Source organism: Bufo gargarizans, chromosome 7 (assembly GCF_014858855.1).
Source record: "Bufo gargarizans isolate SCDJY-AF-19 chromosome 7, ASM1485885v1, whole genome shotgun sequence".
Taxonomy (NCBI): domain Eukaryota; kingdom Metazoa; phylum Chordata; class Amphibia; order Anura; family Bufonidae; genus Bufo; species Bufo gargarizans.
The window spans coordinates 186,358,073-186,380,116 of NC_058086.1; the positions used below are offsets into that span (position 1 = coordinate 186,358,073).

The 22,044-nt window shown below is 43.7% G+C and overlaps 1 protein-coding gene across 2 annotated transcripts in view; it reads right to left on the reverse strand.

The window, feature by feature from the left end:
- Nucleotides 1-5,676: 5,676 nt before the first annotated feature.
- Nucleotides 5,677-22,044, reverse strand: part of ASB14 (ankyrin repeat and SOCS box containing 14) — a 29,538-nt gene continuing 13,170 nt past the window's right edge. Inside the window, exons 5-10 of one of the 2 annotated variants that reach the window (XM_044302324.1) lie at nucleotides 20,942-21,100; nucleotides 17,486-17,731; nucleotides 9,991-10,162; nucleotides 8,252-8,795; nucleotides 7,406-7,559; nucleotides 5,677-5,992 (exon numbers count right to left, since the gene is read on the reverse strand). In XM_044302324.1, the coding sequence (XP_044158259.1) occupies nucleotides 5,814-5,992; nucleotides 7,406-7,559; nucleotides 8,252-8,795; nucleotides 9,991-10,162; nucleotides 17,486-17,731; nucleotides 20,942-21,100 (1,454 nt within the window). In that variant the 3' untranslated portion in view covers nucleotides 5,677-5,813. The remainder of the gene's footprint in view (nucleotides 5,993-7,405; nucleotides 7,560-8,251; nucleotides 8,796-9,990; nucleotides 10,163-17,485; nucleotides 17,732-20,941; nucleotides 21,101-22,044) is intronic. The other variant, XM_044302325.1, reaches the window with a different exon arrangement.

Here is a 22,044-nt window from a genome sequence, read left to right on the forward strand (position 1 = left end):
TTGTCGCTGTGCAGAAAATCTCCAAAAAAGCATTTGACCTAATCTCCAAACACCGCCAGACGTCTTTGTATTTCCTGCTCTGGGAAAGCCGGGTAATCACCAGCGCCAGTGCACCCGCTATTGGTGTGGTTCCCTAGCTTTCCCAGACTCCTGAATGAGAATGCGAGAGCAGCAATGGCAACAGTTTCCTTCTAGAAAGCATGAAGGGGTCAGAGCAACATGTCCATTGCACTTTGCATAAATTGCATCAGTTTGTTGGTGTAGATGTCCTACAGTACCCAACGTGTGGCAGGTCATGCTAGGAGTTGTAATTTAGCATTACCCTGAAATTCCTAGGACAGGGACTGTTGTCTTAAAGAGATGGGGCATGCTTGGGGCTGTATTTTGCAATAGCTGAAGTCGCAGGTTGTGGACCGCAATCCTAAAAGGGACATTAAACCTAAGTTCATCTGTATGTGCAGTGCGGTTGAATGCAAGCCATCACTTTCTGTAAGCAGCCATTTTAGGGCTTATTTAGACGATTGTATGTTTCTTTTTTTGTGGTCCACAAATTGCCGATCCGCAAAACACCAGCCCTATGATAGAAATGCCTATAGGACAAATTTTTGGAACAGATGTGGACACATAAATACCGTCACTTGAATGAGCCTTAAAGCTGGGGGAGAGCTGAGCTCAGAAACGCGCCTGCTTAATGAACACTCTTTCGTTTCTAGATCTTGGAACCAGCAGAAATGTACATACATGAGGGTGAATATCTGCATGGACCTGTATAGATTAAAGGGGTTTTCCAGAACCCCTGGCGATTAGCTATTTGAAGAGGCTGCGGTGATCTGGGGAGTGCTGCAACCTCCTCGCAGCTTACCAAGCACAGCACCGTACATTGGATAGTTGTCTGTTCTTGGTATTGCCGCCCAGGCCCCATTCGTATGACATCGCTGGCCTAGGAAGAGGCTGCAGCACTCACTGCAGCGCCGCGTGCTCTTCAATCGCCAGATCAGTTTTGGTACCTGGAGTCGGACCCCCACTGATCAGATATTGATCACCTTTTCTTAGGATAGGTCATCAATTTCTATCTCCTGGAAAACTCCTTTAAATGGGTTGGTTCATTAAGACCCCTTTTCATTACCTATATGACCCATCTATCTGATCTAAAAGTAAGTAAGGGAGTTGGGATGTCCAACGCTTAGGACCTCCAGGGTTGCCAAGAACAAGGAGCTACAAATCCCCCATTCTCAACTGGAGTGCAGGACAAGCCTACACATAGAGGTCAATGGGAGAATTGGAAATGGCCAGTCCGAGGTGCCATATAGACTGATGCTTGGCGCTCAGGGTTACATGAGGAATCTCCTCCGTCCCTGGAGCGTGTTTTACATAAATAGACTTCAATTCGATTCATTGAGAGACAAATTTCCTATTATGAGTTGTGTCACATGGACGATAAACCTATATAAATTCATTTCTTTGTAAGTGTAACCTTTTGCACTAATCTTTGTATACAGTTGTTTATTAAGTCATTTAAAGGTTTTGTCCAGGATTAGATACAAAGGTCGGTTGATTTTTTTAAATATATTTTTTTCCATTTGTCTCCATGGACTGTGTCTAGTAATGCACTTAAGTCCCGTTCACTTGAACTGCAATACCAGACACAGCCTGTGAACAGATGTGGTGCTGTTTTTGGAATGGGGGAAAAAAAACATTTTGTGCTAATCTTTTTATGTCATGTCTGAGAAGGTAATTTTACGATTAGTTATGGTGGAAAGTTAATATTTTCTGAACATTTGGTAACATATAGATGGATTCGTTGGTTATTTGCGTCATGTGTGGTATCTTATTTTGGTAAAGGGTATATGCTCATAATTCTTGTACATAGGTCACTGTAATCCTCTAACACAGGGGTAGGCAACATCCGGCACTCCAGGTGTTTGTGAAACTACATCTCCCATCATGCACACCTGCTTGGCTGTTCTCTGAACTCCCACAGAAGTGAAAGGAGCATGCTGGGAGTTGTAGTTTCACAACAGCTGGAGTGGCAAAGGTTGCTGATCCCTGCTCTAACATGTCTGAATACTGCTGCTGAGGTGTCAGATGTATTTAAAGGGTTGGTCTAGTTTTGAACAGTCTCCTGTCTGAATTTAACTTTAAAGTGAACCTGTCACATTGTCCTGTCTGCAGGCAGCATGTTATAGAGCAGGACGAGCTGAGCTGAATGATATATAGCTTTGTGGTAAAAGATTCAGTATAACTTTATTGATTTACGTCCCTGTCCGCGGTGGGCGGGGTTAATGAGTGATTGACGGCCATCTCTGTATGAATCACTGCATTGTAAGATCATAACTATCACCCCAAAGGCCCTTTCATCTAAAAATACTCCTTTTGCATGTGCAATGTTTGTTTTACACCAGTGATCTGTAAGGCTACTTTCACACTAGCGTTCGGGCGGATCCGTTCTGAACGGATCCGCCCATAATAATGCAGACGGAGGCTCCGTTCAGAACGGATCCGTCTGCATTATATTAGCTAAAAAAAGCTAAGTGTAAAAATAGCCTGGGACGGATCCGTCCAGACTTTCAATGTAAAGTCAATGGGGGACGGATCCGCTTGAAGATTGAGCCACATTGTGGCATCTTCAAACGGATCCGTCCCCATTGACTTACATTGTAAGTCTGGACGGATCCGCACGCCTCCGCACGGCCAGGCGGACACCCGAACGCTGCAAGCAGCGTTCAGCTGTCCGCCTGTCCGTGCGGAGGCGAGCGGAGCGGAGGCTGAACGCCGCCAGACTGATGCAGTCTGAGCGGATCCGCTCCATTCAGACTGCATCAGGGCTGGACGGCTGCGTTCGGGTCCGCTCGTGAGCTCCTTCAAACGGAGCTCACGAACGGAAACCCGAACGCTAGTGTGAAAGTAGCCTAACCTGTGGCTCTCCAGCTATTGTAACTGCTGGGAATTGTAGTCGCAACAGTGGAAGTCCACAGGTTGGAGATCACTTGTCAGCTTGCTGGCTAACGCTGGTTAAACACTGCTTCATACTGTCCCTGTCTGTGAATATGTGTCTGCTGTCCTACAAATCTTCATGGTTCTATGGTTGGAAGACGAGCACATATGACCTTATAGAGACACCATCCAAATAATGGTCAGTGCATGCTGGGAGTTGTAGTTTGGCCATAACTGAAGAGCCACAGGTTGGAGACCACTGGTCAAGCCTAGAGTTTTGTGGTACCAGGTGAGAAGCATGGGGGGGAGATGTATCAAATCTGGTTCAAAGGAAAAGTGGAGTCGTTTTTTAATAGCAGCCAGTCTGATTCCTCTTCTCGTGTTTTTTTTTTTTTTTTTGTTTTTTTTTTCACGGTCTTTTGGAATATAAAAGCAGCAACCTGATTGGTTAGGCAGCTGCTCCACTTTTCTTTTACACTAGGTTTGATAAATCTCACCCATAGACTTGATGGAGTTGTTCAGCCATTTTAATAATAAAATAAAAAACCCTGTGTGAATACTATAAAATAATAAAAGAAGTAATACCTTATTAATTCCCCCTGCTTGTCTCTTCCCAACACTTTCCAGTCCCCTGCTGGGTTCCGCTTTCTGCTCCCTCCAAACACTGACATATGACCACTGCAGCCAATCGCTATCTGTAGTGGTGACCAAGCAGCAATTCTGCAGCCATTGATTGGCTAGAGGAGCAGGAAGTAGAGACCATCTAGGGGGCGGGAAGCGCTGGAATAGGAGCAGCAGGGGATCAGTAAGGTGAATATTGCTTTTACTATTTTGTAGCATTTTCAACATAAAAAAAAAAAAATTAAATGAACAACATTTCCAATCGTTGCTTTGCATTGTGTTTTTTTATATAAAATGTTCACGGGCTGTGCCTCAAATTCTGTTTGTTGATTGACATAATTTATAATATAGGAAACTTACTGTATGAATATAAAGAATTAAACAATTTATCAGGAAAAACCTAGAAAGCTGTTAATTTAGGATTTTTTTTTTTTGTAATTTCTAATATACAGGCAAGCCTTATGAGTGGAAAAATTGTGTAGGCTGATCCTATACATTGGTCATGTCATACATGGCCTGTCACCATGTCATTGAGGCGCAAGACCCTTTGTGCCTCAGTGGATGCAGTACTACTTAGAATAGCAATATTTTTCAGCATATTCAGAGTGCTCTCCTCGCATCTATAAGTCGGACAATCCTTCACAGGTGGTAAGTACAGGCGCCATCAGAATGGCCACTTCTAGACATTTCTCTGGCCCTACATACCAGGGTCCCTGAGAGCACACCCATGCCTTGTGATTTGTATAGAACACTAAATAGTTGGGAGTTTTTCCTAATCTGTCATACCTTTTTAGAAGTTCTGTGTATGTATCTGTTATATGTGGGAATGGCACAAAAAAAGCATTTTGCTAAGCAGACTGTGTGGATTTCTTTGGTTTACGGTAGAATTCGATGATTTCATTTTCCTTGGATTATGGTGGGGCTACTGTGTCTCAGCCACACTGAATCAGACTAGTTTATTTAGGGCTACGATGGGATATAATGGGGCCAAGTTGTAATATCACATGCAATGTCGCCATCTTGCTGTAGCCTTGCTCACAATTCCTTAAAGGGGTTCTCTGGGCCTGAACCTAAAGGGTTTCTTTCAGTTAACGTGTGGAGAGAAGACACTTTGAACTACTTACCCTTCTGTCCCTCTGCCGATTTGGCGATCCGGGCTGGGATCATGTGACTGCCCGAGGATTTGTTCTATATTTGAGGGTTGGACCTTTTTTCCTATACACAATTATCGTGTATTTAGTAGAGGATTTAGGCCCAGAGAACCCTCTAAGGAATTGCAAAGGCACCGTCCCGTCTGAATATGGGTCTGGAAGTCACAGGCTTACGGTTCCTCAGCAGTGGCGGCTGCAGGGGAAGTGTGGTGTTACATCGGCGCCCCTTCAGATGGGTCCTCCAGAGCAGGAGGCTCTTTGCAGCAGCTCATCACTCTGACTAATAGAGGGGCATCCAAAAAGAAGTGGAACTACTTCAATAATGTCCACATGCCAGACTAGGATTGTCCCTTTTATTGGCAGGACCACATACAATGTGTGTTGCCAAATCAAATAAGGATTTTTATTAACATGAAGCAAAGTTACATGAATGTAAACTGTACACAATTGGACAAAATCTCTTCTTTTTCGAATGGTTTTTCATGAGTTATAATGGGGATTTCAGCTATGCACTTGCTTAAAGGGCCTGTCTACAACTACTCGTTTTAACTTTTATCACCCGTCAATCAGACAATTTGTAAATGTAAGAGATGCAGAGTAGAGGTCTGACTGCTGGGAACCCCACCATTGCCGAAAAAACAAGGTTCTTTGGTGGAAGAGCAGTACGAGCATGCACTATCCTTTTCATAGAGATGAATGAGAGCGTCTCAAACAGCTGTATGTCCCATTCACAAAATGCAAGAACAGAGATTTGTGGCACTTCGATCACGCCAACAATGGGGGTCCCAGAGTTCGGACCCCTCTAACCAGCTTATTTGTCTCGTTGGATTGTGGAGGTAAAAAATAGGTTGTCCAAAATAATTGCTTGTTTACTGAAAATGAACATTGACCTGACTGGTGCCCTGCTTCCATCGGTAAGGAAACATTATCTTTTTTTTCTCTTTTATATTACAACCAATCAAATTATTTCTCGAAAATAAAATGACCAGATCTTTATTAAAGGATGATAAGGGAGGAAAGAGTTCGTCCACTGAATGTCCTCTGCTCATCCTCAAGCAGCCAGAAGAAAGTGCAGTATGTGTATCTTCCCATTATAATGGTGGGTTTTTACCAGGCCCGTACAAAGTTCCCTTGTCCGTAGAGATCATATTCCTTGTACAGGATGTAATCTTTTAATCGGTTCGGCAGAGGAAGATATGTCATGAAGACTGGACAGCGCAGGTGCAGCTTCCCCATACACTGACGGATCTTTAGGCGGCACAGATGTTTCAAGGAGCGTGGATTGGCTGAAAAGAAGAAGGACACTGGAAATGTGCTGTCCAGAAAGTGTGTGTGCCCACCTCCCCAAGTTTCTGTCTTGCATTAAAACATGAAAAAGTAAGAAATAAACCCAAAACATTCCTGAACAGTGGTGTATCTATTGGGGTCAGACCAGTTGTAAATGCTATTGTGTACCTATCCCTAGAAAGCCAATACACCCCCGCTCAATAAAGTTACTGCTATAATGGGAAGCCCAGAGGACCCATTCGGTGTAGTTACTGCTGTGATGGGAAACCCACAGGCCCCATTCGTATAGTTACTACTATAATGGGAAGACCCCATGCCCTATTCAGTACAGTTACTGCTATAATGGGAAACCCACAGGCCACATTTGGTATAGTTACTGCTATAATGGGAAGCCTATAGACCCCATTCGGTATAATTACTGCTATGGGAAACCCACAGGCCACGTTTAATACAGTTACTGCTATAATGGGCAGCCCACAGGACCCATTTGTTATAGTTACTGCTGTGATAGGAAGCCTATAGGCACCATTCGGTATAGTTACTGCTAGGGGAAACCCACAGGCCACGTTCAGTACAGTTACTGCTATAATGTGATGCCCACAGACCCCATTCAGTATATTAATGGCTGTGGTGGGAAACCCACAGGCCCCATTCATAATAGTTATTGCTGTGATGGGAAGCCCACAGGCCCTGTTCAATATAGTTGCTGCTATAATGGGCAACCCATAGGTCCCTTTCAGTATTAGTCACTGCAATAATGAATGGGAAGCCCACAGGCCCCATTCAGTATAGTTACTTTCTTGATTTGGACTGCTCAAGGCTGTCTTCTGTGCTGGAAGCATCCTACCCACTACAGTGCCGTGTCTAGAAGTTTGGGCAAAGTAGGAGAACCTACAGCCACGTAGGATGTTCTAAAGATGGAAAGTCTACAACAGAATTTGTGTGTGTATAAAGATATATGTATATTGAATCGCTATATTTGATGGAGGCTGGTAGGCTATTTACTAGGTAGGATCCTCTAGGATAGGCATGCTCAACCTGCGGCCTTTCACCTGTTGCATAACTACAACTCACATCATTCCCTGACAGCCTACAGCTATTATCCTACAGAAGGGCATCATGGGAGTTGTAGTTTTACAACAGCTGGAGGGCCGCAGGTTGAGCATCCCTGCTCTAGGAGAAGCAGACAACTTACTCAACTTCAAAGACTGATGGCGGTGCCATCTCACTTGTCCTGCCCCTGGGGCCATGCCAGGCTTTCTGCATCTAAACTACCCTGTCTATACAATGTCTGTTAAATGCGTGTGGGGTGGTGGGCAATGTAAAGAATTTTTGGAGATTAATTTTATTATACTCAGGATATGCACCATGGAAATGAATCTAGATATCACTCAAAACCATCAATTACTTACTTGAGATGGCGTGAATTTCAGACCAGAGCTTCTGCGTTACAAGTGTCTTTCTAAGCTTAGAGCAAAACTCCACATGGTCAACATAGTCCAGCATGACCCGAACAACATTTCCAGAGAGGTGCCGAAGCCATGTCAAAGTGATGACCTCACAAAACTGAGAAAGAGACGGGTATGGGTGAGATTTGGTAAAATAAACACATTTATGGTTATATTATCACTTATTGGTGCCCAATGGTAAGTAGAGCTTGGAGACCTTGATCCATTGGTTACAGAATTTATAATATAAAGTCATATTTCTGTATATCTGGGGAGCTTAATAAAACAACCCCTTTCTCCCCAACATGTCCTATCAAGGGACAGTCATCAGTCCCCCATATATATGAGATTGTCGGCCAATACCACCTACTCAGGCAGGATTGTCCAACTTTTCTTCTATGTGTATGGCATTAGTCATACTTGCTTTTACAGGGTTGTCAGGCAGCTTTTCTAGAGCCTGAATGAAAGAATGGCTCCATATTGGTTGTCACCAGGGTTTCCAAGAACATGCTAGAATTTAGAATACATTTTTTTTTTATCTAGATGGAGAACTTGAGGACATATTTACTAGTGTGTCCAGAGTCAAATGACCACTACAAGGGTTAGTTTTTGGGATGTGGGAAGAAAGTTGCGCTCTGAGAGGAAACTCTTGGAGAAACCAAACTGATAGCTTCTACAAGTAAAATATGATCGCTTTCTCCTGTCCAAAGTTAATTTGGGCTGGAGCTGTCCAGGAACCCTTCAGGTATCCAAACGTAACCATGCTAGATGTATAAATACATGCCAATGTGAAAATAATTTGATAAATACCATAGTATCTTTGATTATGGTAGAAGTCCACCCTTCATATCCAAGTATAAAATGTACATTATTTCCATAAGGACACTCAAAACACTTATGTACATCATATCCATAGTTCAGTAACATCCTTAGCATGACCTCATCCTTGAGAGCATATTGTAGGGCCGAGGGGAAGTGCAAAGGATTGACTTTGCAAACGTAGTTGACGTTGGCCCCATGGCTGAGCAACAGGTTAACCAGTTCATAGTTGCCCATTCTTAAAGCCACCTGCAAGCAGTTAATTGGGTCTTGGTTGGGAAGAGCCCCAGAGTCTAGGAGGAGCGTAGTTGAAGAAATATCATTATTGGAAACTGCAAAATACAAGGCTGACTTTCTCTCATCATCATAACCCTTGCGAACTCTTTGGGCCAGCATGAAATTTGCATCAAAACCAGATCTGAGGAGAAGGTCCAGGCACTGGGGGTGTCCTCCTGCAGCTGCTGAGTGAACTGGACTGATGCCACTTCTTCTGATTGCAGAAATGTCAGTTACGGGGATCAGCATCCGTAAAGCCCTGCATATAACAGACAGAAGATCTTACTAATCTGCATAGTTCTAATTTGCAGTCAGTAAAAAGAGACGTTTATTCTTCTAACTCTGTCCTGGTTTCCTGACTCTCAGCACATCATACGCTGGCTTGGCCATTGCACTACATGCCCTGCCTTGCACTCATCCAGACACCTAACATCATGGGCACCCCAGCTACTATCAGAAAAGAGCCCCAGAATCAGGATGTGCCCCAAGGGGAAAAAGATGCCCCTTCCCTAGGCTGTGGATGCCAGCTGGAGCTCTAGATAGGCTGTGTATGTGTAAGTTGTGTCCAGCTCTGGCCAAAAACAAATGGTTGAACACAACTGAACTGATGTATGTGCACACAGCCTAACAGAGGATGCTGTCACTCATCCTTGAACAAAGATTGGCGCAAGGGCAACCTCTTATAGGCCGGTGACATTAACCTTTCAGTAGAAGAAGGAAGAGATTGGTATGGCCAGGTAAAGGACCATCAGCCAACGGAGTCTATCTACTGAACAAAACCACTAATAAAGAAAATTCTAAATACATTGATAACAGGGAACCTGATGTCACCACATAAATACTTATAGGTGGCCCTAGTACAACGACATGGCCAAGAACAGCCCAATTTCTAATGTGGTTCCCATCTAATCAACCTCTTTAAGCTTGTCAGTGAGATCACATTACCTGAAGTTGCAAGCCAAGCACATTACAATAACTCAGCATTAATGTCTAACTACATGTTTGGGTGATGCAGACGCTTGGCTATGTTAATGGGATGCTAATACTTCTGGATTATTGTACAAGGTGAACAATTAGCACCACTCGTCAGCAGGTCTTCATGTAAACGGTGGCAAGTTCTTCATAAAACTGTCAGCAGCTTGACTAATCTACTATCTAGGACATTATAAATGGGGCTCCTCCAAAACCGTGGCTCCTCTAAAGGGAGAACGCAATGTCTTGTTCCCTTTATGACAGCCAGAGGATTCCCCCGGAGAGACACAAAGGGAACCGGGGTGCCTAGGATAAAAATGAATCTGCTTTTTGTTTTGTAGAGACAGCACCTTTATTGTCCATTCACTTGAATGGGGTTGAACTGCAACACCGGTTACAGCCCATCAGACAAGGGTGGCGCTGGTTCTAGCAAAAATAAAAGCAGATATGGATAATATAGAGAAGGTGTAATGTGTACTCACAGGAGATGCCCTCGGTATGCGGCCCTGTGTATAGGTAAATGACCAGAGTGTTTTGGTATGTTGGCATCTGCCCCATACTCCAAGAGCAGAGATACGGCATCGGGGTTACCAGCAGCGGCTGCTTCAAACAGGATAGATGCAGAGTCAGAGGCTTGTGCCATGACACAGGCTCCTACAGGAGAGGAATGAAGATTGATGATGTATCGATGGATGGGCAGACATAGACTGTGCAGCCGTCGCTTTCCAGCAGTAGCTTTGCTGTGGCTGCACTATGGCGATCTTATATATACAGGTCCTTCTCAAAAAATTAGCATATTGTGATAAAGTTCATTATTTTCTGTAATGTACTGATAAACATTAGACTTTCATATATTTTAGATTCATTACACACCAACTGAAGTAGTTCAAGCCTTTTATTGTTTTAATATTGATGATTTTGGCATACAGCTCATGAAAACCCAAATTTCCTATCTCAAAAAATTAGCATATCATGAAAAGGTTCTCTAAACAAGCTATTAACCTAATCATCTGAATCAACTAATTAACTCTAAACACCTGCAAAAGATTCCTGAGGCTTTTAAAAACTCCCAGCCTGGTTCATTACTCAAAACCGCAATCATGGGTAAGACTGCCGACCTGACTGCTGTCCAGAAGGCCATCATTGACACCCTCAAGCAAGAGGGTAAGACACAGAAAGAAATTTCTGAACGAATAGGCTGTTCCCAGAGTGCTGTATCAAGGCACCTCAGTGGGAAGTCTGTGGGAAGGAAAAAGTGTGGCAGAAAACGCTGCACAACGAGAAGAGGTGACCGGACCCTGAGGAAGATTGTGGAGAAGGACCGATTCCAGATCTTGGGGGACCTGCGGAAGCAGTGGACTGAGTCTGGAGTAGAAACATCCAGAGCCACCGTGTACAGGCGTGTGCAGGAAATGGGCTACAGGTGCCGCATTCCCCAGGTCAAGCCACTTTTGAACCAGAAACAGCGGCAGAAGCGCCTGACCTGGGCTACAGAGAAGCAGCACTGGACTGTTGCATGTCATTCGGAAATCAAGGTGCCAGAGTCTGGAGGAAGACTGGGGAGAGGGAAATGCCAAAATGCCTGAAGTCCAGTGTCAAGTACCCACAGTCAGTGATGGTCTGGGGTGCCATGTCAGCTGCTGGTGTTGGTCCACTGTGTTTTATCAAGGGCAGGGTCAATGCAGCTAGCTATCAGGAGATTTTGGAGCACTTCATGCTTCCGTCTGCTGAAAAGCTTTATGGAGATCAAGATTTCTTTTTTCAGCACGACCTGGCACCTGGTCACAGTGCCAAAACCACTGGTAAATGGTTTACTGACCATGGTATTACTGTGCTCAATTGGCCTGCCAACTCTCCTGACCTGAACCCCATAGAGAATCTGTGGGATATTGGGAAGAGAAAGTTGAGAGACGCAAGACCCAACACTCTGGATTAGCTTAAGGCCGCTATCGAAGCATCCTGGGCCTCCATAACACCTCAGCAGTGCCACAGGCTGATTGCCTCCATGCCACGCCGCATTGAAGCAGTCATTTCTGCAAAAGGATTCCCGACCAAGTATTGAGTGCATAACTGAACATAATTATTTGAAGGTTGACTTTTTTTGTATTAAAAACACTTTTCTTTTATTGGTCGGATGAAATATGCAAATTTTTTGAGATAGGAAATTTGGGTTTTCATGAGCTGTATGCCAAAATCATCAATATTAAAACAATAAAAGGCTTTAACTACTTCAGTTGGTGTGTAATGAATCTAAAATATATGAAAGTCTAATGTTTATCAGTACATTACAGAAAAAAATGAACTTTATCACAATATGCTAATTTTTTGAGAAGGACCTGTAGTGGAGAAAAGTACGACGGCATTCTCTGGAAAGGTGAGAACTGATTATCTATCATCACTAGAACACCCTGCCTAAAAAGGGGCCTTAGATTGATAGACCATAAAATATATTTATGATTACCATTTCTAAACGTTTCTAAATTTCTATGAAAGTAGAACTAATTATACAATATTACATTATATAACAAATAATATCAGTCAGTACATTTCTTCCGACTCCATCCAAAAATTAACTGTGACTTTATCTAAATGTAGCAACTAAAGGATAATTGTGAACTAAGTTTCGTAAGACAACTCCAAAAACTCCATGGAATGTGTCTCCATAGAAAATGCCATATATTGTCTCGCTCTACATGCACAACAATAGTATTTGCAGTAGGGGATGTAGTCACAATCGTCAACAGACACTTTGTCCTATTTTCATGGCACGGGTTGACATGAAATAAAAGTATCTGACGATTTACACATATTCAGTTAGTGTCGGACTGGGGTACTTAGGGCTCCTGCACACTAACTTATATATTTTTTTCCATGTCTGTACTGTTCACTTCACTTTAATGGGGCCACCCAAAAAATTTAAAATGACTCTGTGTGCATTCTGTGTCTGTATGTCCGCATGGCCGTTCTGCAAAATGATAGAACATTTCCTATTATTGTCGGCATTACAGACAAGGATAAGACTGTTCTATTAGAGGCCGGCTGTTCTGCTTCGCATAATGTGGAATGCACACACCTGGTATCCATGTTTTGCGGATCCGCAATTTGCGGACTGCAAAACATCCAACGGTCGTGTTCATGAGCACTTAGTGATAACAGAAATATTAAAGATGAAGTATGATGGCGGACAGTCACAGCAAAATGCACACAGAATTTAAACATATATGGATATCCTGCACTTACGTCAGAAACAGGCCACATGCAGCGCAGACCAATCATCCATTGGACACATGTGGCACACAAGACCCTTATAAATGGCTCACATGCCACTGATGCATATGTCACATACTGCACATACACCACTGATACATAGAACATATTTAGCACACACCAATCACACATAGGAAACATGCAATGCACACATCAAGACATTTATGCCTAACCCTGTTAAGTGTAGGACACTTAAAGGGCTTCTCTCATTTCAGCAACTGGCATTTATCATGTAGAGAAAGTTAATACAAGCCACTTACTAATGTATTGTCATTGTCCATATTGCCTCTCTTCCATCACATTATACACCGCACATATCCATGGTTTTGACCACTCTGCAATCCAGCAGCGGTGGCCGTGCTTGCACACTATAGGTAAAGGTGTTGGCCTATGCCCACTTCCAGCCTTTCCCTATAGTGTGTAAGCACGGCCACCACTGCTGGATTACACGGTGGTAATAACCACGGATCTGTGCTGTGTATAATGTGATGGAAAGGAGGCAATATGGACAATCACAATACATTATTAAGTGCCTCGTATTAACTGCATGATGAATGCCATTTACTGAAGTGAGAAAACCCTTTAAGCATAAATGTCTGGCATGAAATTTACCAAATCTTAACCTCCTCCTATTGTATGTAATCTACATTATTATTAAAAGGGTTGTCCTACCATAATGACCTATTGCCCATCTACAGGATTGGTGATAAATATCAGATTGCTGGGGGTCTGACTGCTGAAACACCCACTGATCATGAAAAAAGGGGTCCTGATACATTCAATTACATTACCGCCAATCTATGTACACAAGGGTCTTAAGACAACATTCCCTTGATCATGGAGGTCCCAGCAGTCAGACCCCCATCAGACACTTATCACCTATCCGGCCATAGCTGTTGGACCTTTTCACATTTCCTATCCTTGAAGGTTTTCTTTGGGTGAAAAAAAAAAAAAATATATATATATATATATATATATATATATATATATATATATATATATATATATAAATTCAAAATCTGGCCCAAAATATGTGTCAAACTAAAATAGAAATGCTTCCCTGTTAAAGGGCCTGTGTCCACTTTTCGAATTATCCTCTATCCACAGGATCAGGGATAACTAAGTGATCCGTGGGGGTCTGAACGCTGGAGCCCCCACTGATCCCCCTTCTTGATTAAGTGGCAGGTCGAGCCTATACCCTGCCTCTCCATCCATTCTCTATGGGGTCGCTGGAGATGGCAGAGTACAGCGCTGGCTATTTCCAGTGGTCCCAAAGAGAATAAATGGAGCAGCAGGATGTATGTGTGGCCTGCCACACCATCAAAAAGGGGGGAACAGGACCTGTTCATGGGATTAGTGGGGGTTGCAGAATCGGACCCCACTAATCATATAGTTACGCCTTATGGTGTGGAGAGGATAACTTGAAAACCTAGACAACCCCTTTAAATCCTCCACCAGTATCTCTTTACATGGCAGCAGTGATGTCTGTAAATATGGAATATCCTCACTGCCACCATGTAAACCATACGTGTCAATACTGGAGAATGTGGCGCACTGTGCAGTTTTCAGTCATAGGTCATAACCTTTAGCAAAGCCCAAGCAAAGGTGCTAGAGGCGCGCCGTGATCAAAAGGCACAAAACGGAGGGTCATAACTGAAACAGAGGCATTAGGGTGACCTGAGGCTGGGTAATAGTGGGGATCCTGGAGCAGGGGCAACTGGAGAAGAGGCAATATTAGCAGTGCATTTAGAGTGGGGGGCATATGGAGCTGTGGCAGTAATGGTGGGGCAAAAAAATCACTGAAAAAAGTGGCCTAAACTGGTGGAAATGCTCCAAACCCAAACACTGTAGCGTGTCTATAACCGGGGGAGCAATTCCTCCGCATGCGGTCCGCAGATAACGGCAATCCCTAGCAAAAAATGCATACAATGGAGGATGCCAGGGCAGACCACATGCACTACAAGGACCTTCCCAAATAGGAAACCATGGATAAACAGAAATGTCCAAAACCTTTTGAAGACACGTGATATTGCTTTCCATAAGGGAGACCCAGGGGAGAACAGAACAGCCAGGTCCAATCTGAAGAGGGGCATTAAGGAGGCGAAGCGCTGCTACAAAACAAAAATACAACATCATTTTACAAGCTCTGATTCCCGACGCATGTGGCAGGGTATTAAGTCCATTATGAATTATAAGAGCAACACCTGTTCTATCAACACTGGAAATTCTTTCTCTCTTGATGACCTAAATAGTTTTTATTTTTTTGAACGATTTGACAAAGACAATGAGCTTCCTATCATCAAATTAGCCCAGCAAGAGGCTCCATCATGTTCCCTGATGCTGAGAGCACATGAGGTAGAATGGGCCTTGAGCCACAACAATCCCCACAAAGCAGCTGGCCCTGATGAAGTTCCTGAAGGTCCTAAAAAAAAACTGTGCTAAACAGCTGAAAAGAGTGTTTACCAGTATATTTAACAGCTCACTAGAGCAGGCCATTGTCCCCACTTGCCTGAAGTCCTCCACAATTGTCCTAATTCCAAAACAGGCCGGGGTGAAGACCTTAAGTGATTATCGCCCGGTGGCTCTCACTCCTATTGCTATGAAGTGCTTTGAACAACTTGTCCTCAGGCACATAGAGCAAGATCTGCACCTCCATGGACCAATACCAGTTTGCTTACAGAGCACATAGGTCGGCTGAGGATGCCGTCTCACTTACCCTTCACACTGCGCTGTCACACCTGGAGCAGAGAGACAGCTATGTGCGGATGCTGTTCATTGATTACAGCTCGGCCTTTAACACCATCCCTCCCAACAAGTTGGCAACGAAACTGAACAACTTGGGTCTCAGCTCACACCTGTGCAACTGGATACTGGATTTTCTTACAAAAAGACCACAAATCGTACGCATGGGCAAGCACTTCTCTTCATCCTTAACACTAAACACTGGGGTACCGCAAGGCTGTGTGTGGAGCCCTCTCCTTTACTCCCTCTTCACAAATGACTGCAAACCTATTCACAATACCAATACCATTATAAAATTTGCAGATGACACGACGGTGATGGGCCTAATCTCCAACAATGATGAAACAGCCTATAGGAAAGAGGTTGAGAACCTAGAGAGATGGAGTAAGAACAACAACCTCATACTCAATACCAAGAAAACAAAGGAGCTAATTCTGGATTTTAGGAAGAAGAAACGAAAGGGACACCATCCCATTAGCATTAATGGTGGAAACGTGGAGATAGTTCAAAGTTTCAGATTCTTGGGAGTTCATATAAGTCAGGACCTGTCATGGATAAAAAAAAAAACAGAAATGACCAAAAAAGGCCTTCAGAGGCTTCATTTTCTGAGAAGACTGAAGAAAGCACAACTCCCAAAACAGCTGCTAGTCCATTTTTACAGATGCACCATAGACTCTGTTATCACATACTGCATCACAGTGTGGTCCTCCGGCTGCTCTTCTGAGGACAAGAAGACCCTAAAGCGCATCATCAGAATGTCTGGCAGAATCACTGGTACTCAGTTACCATCACTGGATGACATCTTCACTGCTCGCTGCAGCAACAGGGCAAAAATTATCTGCGGGGATCCAACTCACCCCGGCCACAGCCTTTTCACTCCCCTACCCTCCGGTAGGCGTCTTAGAGCCCTACATGCCCGCACCACTAGGCTGAAGAACCGCTTTTACCCCAAGGCAATCAGTCTCAGAGACTATTGCCCCCTTCCAGTTCTTGTTCCTCTGTCCATGGCATCTAGGGTTGCTCCAAACAACATTTCATTGTATTGTACATTGTAATAATTGTTTTGTGCTGTGACAATAAAGGCATCTTATCTTATACAAAATAATACAATGTGCAGATGAAAAAAATATATAAATACAAAAATCACTGCAAAAAATGCAACCAAAATGATATGCAACTGACAATACTAGCTAACTCCTCAAGCCGATGTTAAAAGCTGAGAACTTTGCCAATTCCCTCCAGTCAGGAACATATCGGAGCCCCTCATGCATGTGGTGCATAAGGGGCTCCGACATGTTCCTGACTGGAGGATATTGGCAAAGTTCTCAGCCTTTAACATCGGCTTGAGGAATTAACTAGTATTTTTAGTTGCGTATCATTTTGATGCATTTTTTGCTGTGATTTTTTTATAAAAATGGCGGTGCACCTAAATCAGAGGCATTGGGGGGACCTAGGGCATAGTCCCCCCAATGCCACTCTGAACTCAGCAGAGAGCAGCACACATTCATAGATTTGAGTCTACTATAAACAAATCCCCTATTTCCCCCTTACAGTTTCCTATAGCGTACTACTTTCACACATCTGAGAAATCAGCCCAGCACCGCAGAGGAGTGCTTCTCTCCAGCAACCACAGTTTTCTGACAGCAGGGAGGGTAGGGGGATGGCCAGACATGTTCTCTCCTCCTTCACTGCCAGCATTGCGGGAAGTTTAGAAAATACTGTGGGGCCTCCTGTACAATTTACACCAGTAGGAGGCTGCATCGCTGTGAGACACTGCCACCTAGTGGTTACAATAATTATCTCTCCTGAGAAACAAGAGAAATAATTACTCCTCCGTCTTATCTCCGGGCGCAGGAGACTGGGGGCCTACCGAGGAATCCCTCGCCTCCCTGTTGGGGCAGTCCGAGCCTGTATTCAGCGTCTTGTAATATGCAAATATGGATAAGAGGATTCAGTAATGTAAAGTACCTTTTTGAATGAGTACCTCCATCACATCAGTGTAACCATTCTGTGCGGCCAAGGCCAGAGGAGTAAACCCAAAGTTACTGGCATAGTCAACGTCAGCTCCTGCACGAAGTAGAAGACCTGCAATGTCTTTATGTCCCAGTTTTGCCGCCTCATGAAGAGCAGTCCGGTTATCAGCACATGCTAAATTTACGATTGCGTTATGCCTCAGTAATAGTGATGCTATATCGTAAAATCCGTGACGTATTGCTAAAAAGAGAGAGTGGAGATATATATACATAAGCTGTGTACACTTCAAAATTAGGATACACCAATCAGCCATAATATGAAAAATATTAATATTGTTTAGGCCCCACTGGTGCCACAAAAACCACCCTGATTTCACGAGGCATGGACTCCTCGAGACTTTTGGAGGTGTCCTGTGGTATCAGCACCAAGATGGCAGCAGGACATACTTAAATTCCTGTAAGTTGCAAGGTGTGACTTCCATGGCTCATACTTGTTTTTCCAGTACTTACCACAAATGATCCATCCAATTAAAATCTTGGGATTGTGGAGGCCAAGTCAAGACCTTTGTGATGTTCCTCAAACCATTCCTTGAACAATTATAATGCTGAAAGTGTTATTAGGGAAACTGCTACCCTGAAAGGGGGATATTTGGTCTGCAGCAATGTTTAGGTAGGTAGTACATGTCATATCCCCACATGAATGGCAGGAACCAAAGTTTCCCAGCAGAACATTGCCCACAGCATCACACTGCCTGCATCAGCTGCCTTCCCATAGTCCATCCTGGTGCCATCTCTTCTCCAGGTCGATGATGCACTTGCTCCTGACCTTCCAAATGATGTAAAAGAAAATGTGGTTCATCAGACCACCTACTCACATTGTTCACATGCCCTTTGTAGGACAGAAATCATCAAGGGCATCCTAACTAGTCTATCAGACCTATCGATCATAGTCAGCAGTAACGTATTTTGCAGCAATTTGTTCTACAGTAGTTCTCCCACACATACAGATGCAATAAAAAGTATGTGAACCCTTTGAAATGATATGGATTTCTGCACAAACTGGTCATAAAATGTGATCTGATCTTCATCTAAGTCACACCAATAGACAATCAGTCTGCTTAAACTAATAACACACAAATAATTAAATGTTACCATGTTTATATTGAACACACCTGGTAAACATTCACAGTGCAGGTGGAAAAAGTATGTGAACCCCTAGACTAATGACATCTCCAAGAGCTAATTGGAGTGAGGTGTCAGCGAACTGGAGTCCAATCAATGAGATGAGATTGGAGGTGTTGGTTACAGCTGCCCTATAAAACACACACCAGTTCTGGGTTTGCTTTTCACAAGAAGCATTGCCTGATATGAATGATGCCTCGCACAAAAGAGCTCTCAGAAGACCTGCGATCAAGAATTGTTGACTTGCATAAAGCTGGAAAGGGTTATAAAAGTATCTCCAAAAGCCTTGCTGTTCATCAGTCCACGGTAAGACAAATTGTCTATAAATGGAGAAAGTTCAGCGCTGCTGCTACTCTCCCTAGGAGTGGCCGTCCTGTAAAGATGACTGCAAGAGCACAGCGCAGACTGCTCAATGGGGTGAAGAAGAATCCTAGAGTGTCAGCTAAAGACTTACAAAAGTCTCTGGCATATGCTAACATCCCTGTTAGCGAATCTACGATACGTAAAATACTAAACAAGAATGGATTTCATGGGAGGACACCACAGAGGAAGCCACTGCTGTCCAAAAAAACCATTGCTGCACGTTTACAGTTTGCAGAAGAGCACCTGGATGTTCCACAGCAGTACTGGCAAAATATTCTGTGGACAGGTGAAACCAAAGTTGAGTTGTTTGGAAGAAACACACAACACTATGTGTGGAGAAAAAGAGGCACAGCACACCAACATCAAAACCTCATCCCAACAGTAAAGTATGGTGGTGGGGGCATCATGGTTTGGGGCTGCTTTGCTGCGTCAGGGCCTGGACGGATTGCTATCATTGAAGGAAAAATGAATTCCCAAATTTATCAAGACATTATGCAGGAGAACTTAAAGCCACCTGTCCACCAGCTGAAGCTCAACAGAAGATCTGTGTTGCAACAGGACAACGACCCAAAGCATAGAAGTAAATCAACAACAGAATGGCTTAAACAGAAGAAAATACACCTTCTGGAGTGGCCCAGTCAGAGTCCTGACCGCAACCCGATTGAGATGCTGTGGAATGACCTCAAGAAAGAGATTCACATTAGACATCCCAAGAATATTGCTGAACTGAAACAGTTCTGTAAAGAGGAATGGTCAAGAATTACTCCTGACCGCTGTGCACGTCTGATCTGCAACTACAGGAAACGTTTGGTTGAAGTTATTGCTGCCAAAGGAGGTTCAACCGGTTATTAAATCCAAGGGTTCACATACTTTTTCCACCTGCACTGTGGATGTTTACATGGTGTGTTCAATAAAAACATGGTAACATTTAATTCTTTGTGTGTTATTAGTGTAAGCAGACTGTGATTGTCTATTGTTGTGACTTAGATGAAGATCAGATCACATTTTATGACCAATTTGTGCAAAAATCCATATCATTCCAAAGGGTTCACATACTTTTTCTTGCAACTGTATCTATGAGCCATGGGCACCCCTGATCCTGTCACTGGTGCAACGGTTGTTCTTCCTTCGACCACATTTGGTAGGCACTACCAACTACATACCAGGAACACCCGACAAGCATGCTGCAGTTTTTGTCCGGCCGCCTCTTGGCATGTTTGCCGTGGGGCAGCTGCATCTTCCGCCCGTCTCCATTATAGTGAATAGGGCCAGGGCGGACTTCCGGCAGCACACGTGTGCAAACATTAGTACGGATCTGGCAGGCTGTTCTCCTGCCGGACAAGCCTAACTCCATTGTGAAAGAAGCCTTAGAGATGCACTATGCTTGTATATTTTTCCTGTTTCCAACACAACAACCTCAAGAGATTGCTACAGGTTTTAACTATTTTAACCATTATATAGATCAGACTAGATAACAGTGATAGGGAACCAAATGATCCCGTTAATTGCCAGTGAGCGGAGGTGAGAGCTGCGTTTACATGCAGCAATCATCTCCTCTATATGGAGACCAGTGGTCGCTACTGCAGTCACGGTAGCGTTCCTTCCCGACAAGTGCATGCTCATTAGTGGAGGTGAAGCACTGTATTTGCATGCAGTGATCACCTCCACAGTATGAGGACAAGCAATGGCTGCTGGGATTGGTCATTGTCAAACTGCTGCCCAGAAAGATCGCTGTTTAGATGTTTCTGCAGCGAAACGCTTATTCATCAGGCAATCTGCTGCACCTTCACACTAGTGTTCGCCCGGGCCGTGTAAATCCAGCTTTCATCTGAGCAGAACTCATTAGTAGGAATGTGAAAATGTTATCTTTTGGCCTCACCATTGATGGTAAACAATAAGGAATTACCTATAACAAGTGGAGAATCTTCTGCTTCATTTTTGGCATTAGGGTTACAGTTGTTAGACAACAGGAAGCCGACGTTGTCCAGTCTGCAGTGGTCGACAGCCACAAACAGGGGGGTTTCACCTTTCTGGGTCTCCTGCTCCCAAACGCTATAATCAGTAGCTGAGGGAACAAAATGGGTTTATAAAAAATAGTCAATCATGTCACACAACCGCTTATCTCCCTCCCTTCCATTTTGAAGGAAGTTGAACGTTTTGGACATTCAAGCAACTTCAAGGTCAATTATACGAAATCTGAGATCCTGAATGTATCCAGGAATTTACCAACTTACTCACCTTGTTCCCTTTTAAGCACCAGCCTTTATCAATAAAATACCTAGGGGTACAAATTCCAGTGGACCCTGATCTCCTATTTAAATTAAACTACCTCCCGCTATTAGAACGAACACTGAAAGACTTATCCAGTTTCAACAAAAAGGGACTATCCTGGTTCGGACGAATAAATGTCCTAAAAATGGACACTCTGCCAAAATTCCTCTATATTTTCCAAACAGTCCCCCTAACACCTCCGCCTTCAGTTTTTTTGCACATTGAAGCCCTCCATTACTAAATTTGTTTGGGGCCCCACAAACCTCCGTATAGGTCTCACCACATTAAACAGGCCAACACTCGCTGGGAAGGGGGGGGTGGGGGCGGTCTACCAGATTTTAAGTTATATCACACAGCTTCCTCATTTCTCAGGCTCCTAGACTGGCATTATCATGGCAACTCAAAGCAGTGGGTGCAAATAGAACAGTCCCTTTACTCTTTTCCCCTCAAACATGCTCCATGGATTGATGCAGATGCTCGCCCTCGATTTAAAATGCATAATAAAAGGACACAACAGACCCTAAAATTATGGGATTCGTACATACAGAAAGATATATGCTCTAGGAGACAAAGTCCCCTTACACCAATTCTCCATAACCCTGCATTTCAAGCTGGTATTAACAGAGACTCTTTTCTGGGGTCACAGGCTTCAGCAGATCCACGCTTTCATCACCTGTTATCTGGGGCTCCGTTACCGTCCTATTCTGACCTGTCCGCTAAACATCCATTTATCCTGGT